Source organism: Branchiostoma belcheri, unplaced genomic scaffold (genome assembly GCF_001625305.1).
Source record: "Branchiostoma belcheri isolate BF01 breed outbred unplaced genomic scaffold, Haploidv18h27 scaffold234, whole genome shotgun sequence".
NCBI classification, from domain to species: domain Eukaryota; kingdom Metazoa; phylum Chordata; class Leptocardii; order Amphioxiformes; family Branchiostomatidae; genus Branchiostoma; species Branchiostoma belcheri.
Genome location: NW_017803837.1, coordinates 225,552 through 233,512, shown reverse-complemented (window position 1 = coordinate 233,512; position 7,961 = coordinate 225,552). Strand labels below are relative to the sequence as shown.

Sequence of the window (7,961 nt, the reverse complement as noted above, 5' to 3'; positions counted from 1 at the left end):
GGGGGTCCAAGTGAGTTATTGTCTGGTTGTACTGTCACCTCTCTTCTTCCTGAGGTTGTGACCTATCGAGGTCAACCTCCACTTCCTTGTGGGCTCTCATGCCCTTTTGTGGGGTAATATTGCAGGGAAGCTCGGGACAGCAAAAAAAATGGGGGAAAACAGAGCATCGGGCAGCCAACGGGAAATGTGCAGTTCTGCCAATGGATCTTTCCACGACTCTTGCTGAGGGTAATGAAATGTAAGCCTGAATCAAGAGTCGCCATGGCTATGTAGAGCGTAGAATTAAAAGGGGAATCTTTCGAACCTAGTTGAAGAGAACTGAATGCAGCAGTAGTAATAAATTGTACAAATTTTGGAATGCCCTTTTGCCCTTGCCGCCCCTAATTTACAGACATGGAGTCAGAAGGCATGAGTCCCCAGAAACAGTTCCAGGAGCACTTCTTCACCTGTGCTGCCCGGGGAGATGTGAAGACCCTGGAGGAGGTGCTACAACAAGGGACGGTCAACATAAACAGGACCAATGACCACGGCTGGACTGCACTCATGTTCGCGGCCAGGACTGGACAGGACAAGGCGGTCAGACTACTCCTGGACCATGGGTAAATGAATGCTACCTTTTGATAGAACAATACTATCATCAAAGTTCTTTGATCACAACCATTTATTTTTCACGAGCCTAATTTTGATGACCGTCTGTCATCTTCATCAGGGCAATTCCCTGATGAAGATGACAGACGGTCATCAAAAATCGGCTCGTGAAAAATAAATGGTTGTGATCAAAGAACTTTGCTATTCATTCGTTTACCAACCTGATGAAATTATTTACGGAAGGAATACTATCATTATCGGTAAAACTAGATAAGGCTTAGTAAAATTATGTTGCGTTTCCGGTTTCCTGATCATGACCGACCCTACAAAAAGTGATCCCAGCCTTTTTGTAGCCTCCTTCGCAGTCTTTTTGGGCGTCTGCTTTATTTTTTTCTGTGAGCGACGCGAGAAATATGCGGCCGCGAGGGACGATTTGCTGCCGACGCCCAGCAAGACTGGGAAGGAGGCTAGCCTTTTTGGGGGTCTGACGAGCTGGTCACGTTGGCATACCCATTAACTTTTCAATCTGATATCTGGATTTCAATTCCTAGATATCTTTTATTTGATGCATTTTCATAATTTTAGGTAAATCAGGAGAAATATTTGTCCCTTCCCCACAAGCAAATGGATGAGGGATGGACCCTGGTCTTCATGCATTTCAGTTTTACTTTGTCAAACTGGATCACATAAGCTGAAATCTGATAAAAAAATCCCTACCTACCGACCCTAATATTTTTCAGAACTGAAATTAGAAACAAAACAAAAAAATAATTAATTTTCCTAGGCCTAACAGGGATGTGGGCTAAATGGATTTTCATAACTTCTATCTTACCTTGAGACTTATAATCAGAGCACCATGTTTATAATATGAAGTGTAGAATAAACCATTTTCAAGACAAAATTAAAGTAACTGCTAGTATAGGACTGTCACAGACTGTGCTTTCTAAATCAATAGCTAAATCCATAAAAGTAGAATACAACTTTGAATAGAAGTCTATGGGGTGCCTGTTTTTGTATCCTTCGTGTATATATTTATGTATGTTTGTTCTGTTGTAAGATGTGACACAACAGTGATGAACAAGTCATGCCAGACAGCAGCAGACATCGCTGGATTTTGGAACCACACAGCCGTCCTGAGTGAGCTGGAGAAGAGAGGACCAACATCGGACAGTCAGGCACAAAACGTCTGTAACTACTTTGGCTACAACCCCCTGGACCGCTGTGCACACATGAGAAAGGATGCACAGTGGTTGGAGGAAAAACTCAGGGACCAATCAACTGTCATCCTGCTGTTCCACGATCTTGGACTTGTGGTTGAGAAGCTCAATGCACAACCAAGGTTCACTCAGCCATGCCACTTCACTTTCAAAGACATCTCTGCAACGCTTGAGGAACTGGGGACAGAGAAAGTTCTCGTGTTCCTTGGACTGGGGAGGCTGCAGTCTGACAACACAGATGGACCAAGTCCTCACACAAGTGCCAAGGAGGAGCATCTCACTGCATGGTTTGCTCTGGATGTCACGTCCATTTCACAAGAGAAAATCCTAAGCATCAAAGAAGGATTGGAGATCGCCTCATCTCCCTTCCCCGGCCTTTTCCAACTGCCAGAGAAAGAAGCGGGTATCGTAGCCCAGGCCAGGTCCCTTCTGGCCTGGCACCAGCGATACAAGTTCTGCCCAACCTGTGGCAGCGTGGCCGCCATGGAAGAAGCTGGCTACAAGCGTATGTGCCAGAAGGAGGGGTGCCCGAGCTTGAAGGGCGTACACAACACTGCCTACCCCAGGACTGACCCAGTGGTCATCATGCTCATTATCTCACCAGATGGGAAGAGGTGCTTGCTGGGAAGGGGCAAAAGGTTCCCTGGTAGGATGTACTCCTGTCTGGCTGGCTTCATGGAACCTGGTAAATAAGATTCTTGTTATCTGATCTGATCTGATCTAAAAGTTTGTTTTTAGTGGACCAGTGTTCTAGCTATCTCAATTTTGTTTGAGATAAAATTGTAATAACATGTTGATCACTAAATGTGACAATTGCAGGGGGAGGGGTATGGTTTTGAAGCCTTGACCCTCTGAAAAGCTATTTCCTACATTTTGAGAGACAAGTTTTGCTGGTAGACTAAGCTTAGTTGAATGACATTTCTTTCCATCTTTTTACACAACAATTTTTGTCCATCAAAGATAATAGGATTGGGCAAAATTTTTCTCAGTATATATGAGCAGCAAAATTTCGCCAAATGACAGAAATATGTTGGCCCGCATGCCCTTTTCTGCAGAGCGTAATGGGCCGTTTCAATTCTACGTAGAGCGTAGACGGACTGCTTTAAAACGTAGACCATAATTGGCACATTTTGCATACAGAGCGTATTCGCGTTTTAATTCTACGTAAAGTGTTGTTGCCAGTTGCAATTTATTGTAAAGCGTAATCGAGAGGCTTCCAAATTCAGCGTAGAGCATTGTCGGGACCCCCCCATGCAGGCCCCCAAAGATGGATGCTGGGCCCTTGACACTGACTTCTAATTGTCTAATCTAATTTACTTCTTTTGGGTGCAGGAACTTTTACTACTAACTTTGTTTTATAGTTAGTAGTATCATAGTGTAATGATACTAAGGCCACGCCAATTTAATTTGTTGTTTCTCGGATCGCCCTGTCCATTTTTTTCTGATTTGCAAAAAAACAATTTTTTTTTGTTCTAAAATTTATTAATCAACTGCAGAATTCTCAATGAAAGACATATTTTGGCCTCAATGGTTGAAAAAAGTCCTTTTCTTCCTAGTTCTTAAGCTTTTCAATGTAGCAATGTTTCATTAAAAGTTCAAAATCTATTGTTACAATTATAAACCAGCCTGGTATGTTCACGTAATGACTCATATTGTAACATTTCCGGCTATCATGGGGTTCCTTGGCCATTTTTTTATTTTATTTCGCCCTGTCGCTCCTTATTTTTTCTGAAAAAATCCGAGAAACAACAAATTAAATTGGTGTGGCTTAACCCACATGTACACATCCCCCCCCCTCCCTCCAGGTGAGACCATCGAGGATGCCGTGCGTAGAGAGGTTTACGAGGAGTCCGGAGTGAGAGTCGGGCGTGTGCAGTACCACTCCAGCCAACCCTTCCCACTCCCGGCATCACTCATGATTGGTTGCCTGGGTTACGCCACCTCAGAAAACATCTCCGTGGACAAGGAGGAGTTGGAAGATGCACAGTGGTTCACCAGGCAACAGGTAAACACTTAATCATTTCAGTGTCCATTATTAATGATGAATGAAGACCTTTATTGTACACACATACCCACTGGGTTAAGTACAGGTCACAAAAAAGGATGGAATATAGATAACGTTACATATATACATCGTCAAGTAGTTGCAATCAAGTAAATTCGGTTTCTTCTCATTTCTTAGTAATGACAAAAAGGTAAGAACAGATATACGCAGCTATACGCAGATATACTGAACCTGGATGTCTAACATTCATCGACGTAAGAACATATATGTTTATATTAATGCCCTGCTGGCTCTTATATGAGAAATGAATAAGATTAGGATAGATATATATATATATATAAGATTTTAGCTCTGTAAGAGCACAAAGTGTCTTAGTACCATGCTGAACTTTATTCCAGCACAACTTACACAAGAATCAAACTTTCAATGACCACTGTCACCTTCATCAGGATAAGAAATGACCAATCACTTCCAAACGTTAACACACAAGAGTTATGGCCACGTGACCTTGTTTAATTTGTCAAACATACCAGGCAGTTTATATCGTCCACAGTCTCTCTTGTGATTGGTCATTTCTTATCCTGATGAAGGCGACAGTCATCGACAGTGGTTGTTCCAAATTTGATCCTGGCATATCCTTGTGTTAGAATAAAGTTCAGCATTGTACTATGATAACTACCCACACAGATAAACTTCCATAATAACACATGAATGAAAGTGTCTTGTTTATTTCTTGACCGTCAGTGTACATGTGCTTGAAAGGAAAGAAAATGCTGTAAAGGAAACAAACTGGATGAATACAGGCCTAGCCTGGAATCCTGCCTTGTTAGCTTTAAAATTGGTCCATGGGGTACCATATTATTGGGGTAGCAACTTCAGGAGCAGACCAAAGCTCACAAGATGGGATTCCAGGCTTCCATAGGCCATTACCAACTGTGGTTACTAACTGACATAATTTTACTTCAAGTTGATATGATGTGGCGTCAGCTGGCGTAGTGGTAGAGCGTTCGACTATGAAACAGAGAGACCCGGGTTTGATCCCGAGTTGTACCCGGGACATGTCTGGACATGCTCCCCGACGTTGTGCTCTTGGGAAAGGCGCTTTACACGACTTTCCTCACTCCACCCAGGTGTGAATGGGCACCTAACTTTGGTTGGGGAAAGTAATATTGAGGTCACCTGGTAGCGCCGAATGGCAGCTGCACAGTCCCTTGTGACAGTTCCACAAAAGTATGTGTGGAGCCAATATGTTATATGTATCGTGTATTATGTAAACCCTGCATCAATTAAGCACTATAAATATGATTGCATTGGGTAATGTTTGACCAATAAAACATTTATTACTACTATTATTATTTAATATGTGAATGTCTCAACAGGTAGCAGAAGTGCAGACAGGTGCCCCCCTCCCCACCGATGCCCTGACTAACCCACGTGCTGAAGGCCCCAGTTTCTTCCTGCCTCCAGCCCAGGCCATCGCACATCAGCTGGTCAAGGCATGGCTCAGAATGTCTCCTAACCTTTAACCCTCAAACAACCAAACGGGGTCCATTTAGACCCCAGGCGTATATTTTTATGTGCTATTTGAAATTTTTTCATTCGAAAAAAAATTCCTCCCGTGACTTTGTCGATAAACATCTTCTACAAGTTCTCTAAATTTTTTGGAGATCAGCACAAATTTGTAAAAATAACAACGGAAGTCTTAATGTAAGACCATCTGGGGTCCAAACTTTCCTACACACAAAATTGTTCGGATGTTATTGCTTTAACATTATGCAGTTTGCCAAGTAACCTCAACCTCAGGAATTAGGTCATCAGGATTTCAGAGGTTTGACAATTTGACAATCATATGAGGTCAAAGGTCAACCCCATGTTCATGCCTGCATGCCTCATCCTATTTTTGCATAAATTATGATAATGAGCTGGAAGTTTTTTAACACTTAATCATGCCAAAATATACCTCTTACTATGTTTAACCAATATGTGTGCAAAGGTCACTGAAAGAATGCAAAGAGGAATATAAATTTGAAAGAAACCAAATGGGGTCCATTTGGACCCCGTTCGGGCATTAACGTCACAAAAAAAGTTCAGGTGTTTGAGGGTTAAACACGTACGACATCATCATCATCATCTGTTGTCCAAGTTAGACGGGGTAGGACTTTCTCCTCCACACCGCTGGATGATTTGAGGTCTTCTTTATTAAAACCCAGTGTCCTTTGAGAGGATTCTTGGGTAAGTGCGTTTTTTTAGAGTACATGTAGGTTTTTCCACAAGGTTTCAAATCAAATCTTTATTCAGTAAGGATCTTGCGGGCAATGCATCCGAGTTTTGTCCTTATTACTGAGAATGTCCACTATTCATGTAGATCACATTAAAACAATGACTAAGTCTAATGTTACACTCCACGTAACATAGTTTACGTAGCTCACTACAAAACCATTACACAGTTATAATTTATAAACAGTATGCCATTACCAAGTGTCTTTGGCTACATTGTAAGTGCTATTGGTACTAACTGATTAATTGTCATGTTGTAGAGACAAACTGCACAATGAAGGAAAGTATTGTTAAATCTCTTAGTCCAGGCTTTAGGTACACTGATTGTGCCAGAGTCCCGTGGCACTTGACATGCAGAATGAGTGAAAAAATAATCAGTTTTCTCTTCATGACTCTCCCAGAATTAGTGACCGGGAAGTTAGATGCATCTCTGCTTGACACTTGAGAGAGACTTCGGAATCCATAGATGGATGATGTAATTTAAAAATGTCACATAGGGAGGCGTTTCCATTGTATTCCTTATTATGTTAATCAAAGGAAAACATAATGTTTTTGCTCAGTTTCTTCTTCCGTTCCTAACACTGACCTCTGACCTGGTCAATGACCTGAACTAGACCGTCTCTCACCATGGTAACTGGTGTTGGGTTACATAAAGTTGCAATTTTATAGTAGGAGGGATTTAGACTCCTGTTACCATATAATTATTATGTGAATGTGTTTTAGTAATAATTAACAGAGCTGCCAGTTTGAAGGCAAACTTAAAGGTAAACATTATATATCTTACATTAAGATGAAAGGTGTAGATATTTAAAAAAAGAAAGAAACATTGGTAAGTGATAGAGAAAGGATGCCAAACTTCAGCCAGGTGAATGAAAAAAAAAATTGTGGAATGATGATAATGTTGACAAAAATTTTATAGTCAAGTTTTCATTGATATTAAGTATGCGTAAGTCCACAGAGATAATTTTTATGCTAACTGACATGGAAGAAGAGTCCAAAAATCATTGCCAAAATATTAATCTTATTTTACAAATGTACTGTAGTTGTGGATTTACTAACACTTCCATCAGTCTAATACTTCAAGTGCCTTTTGCAGACTGCCTCCAACTCAGGAGAATATTGTGCCTTTCATGCAAAATGAGTAACAATGTTTGAAAAATGTGACACTTAGCAAAGTCAGTTTACTCCAAACCACTCAAGCTGTGAATATTACCCCATTAAACATAGCAGTGTTTCTGCTTTGCATTTGTGATACAAAATATAACTAAAATTTTTAATGCCAGTATGATAGATTTTTTTAAATAGCATGAAGTTTGTGATATTTAATGTCTTGTATCCTTCCTAAGACTTTTAATTGTGGTATCCTAGAAAAATAACTAGGAATAGATGTATTTCAATTCAAGTCGAAATTGATGTATAAAAAGTTATAATTTAAGTTGAAGGACACGTACCGGTGGATTCACCCTTAATTGCCTGGTATTCAATTATTAGAGATTTATATGAGGAAAACAAGACATTATCTTAAGATACATGTACACATGTATATTGCTTGTTCATCTTAAAAGCATGTTGCTAATTTACCAGTTCAGAATCATGTTAATTTGACCATATTTTTTGTGTCTGGGCTGTAAGTTGTGCAGGTAGTAATGTCTAAAAGTTCTTGCTGGCATTGAGGATGATTTCAACATTTGCCTTACAAAGCTCACCCACATATTAACTTGTTTTGAACTAAAGCAAATACATTATATTAATCAATTAGGGAAACTGGAAATGAGTTGAACTATTGTATTAAATCATACTGGGACCAAATGAAAGGCATTTGTAAGAGAAGCAAAGATGCACTAATGTCTTGTTTTATGAAATTATTTCATAAA

At 40.3% G+C, this 7,961-nt stretch overlaps 1 protein-coding gene across 1 annotated transcript in view; it reads left to right on the top strand.

Moving 5' to 3' along the window:
• The window catches only part of LOC109470810 (peroxisomal NADH pyrophosphatase NUDT12-like), a 6,187-nt gene extending 607 nt beyond the window's left edge, over positions 1-5,580 (top strand). The window contains exons 2-5 of the mRNA XM_019769887.1: positions 392-599; positions 1,646-2,490; positions 3,611-3,810; positions 5,190-5,580. Coding sequence (XP_019625446.1) covers positions 394-599; positions 1,646-2,490; positions 3,611-3,810; positions 5,190-5,336 — 1,398 coding nt within the window. The 5' untranslated portion in view covers positions 392-393 and the 3' untranslated portion in view covers positions 5,337-5,580. The remainder of the gene's footprint in view (positions 1-391; positions 600-1,645; positions 2,491-3,610; positions 3,811-5,189) is intronic.
• Positions 5,581-7,961: the final 2,381 nt, after the last annotated feature.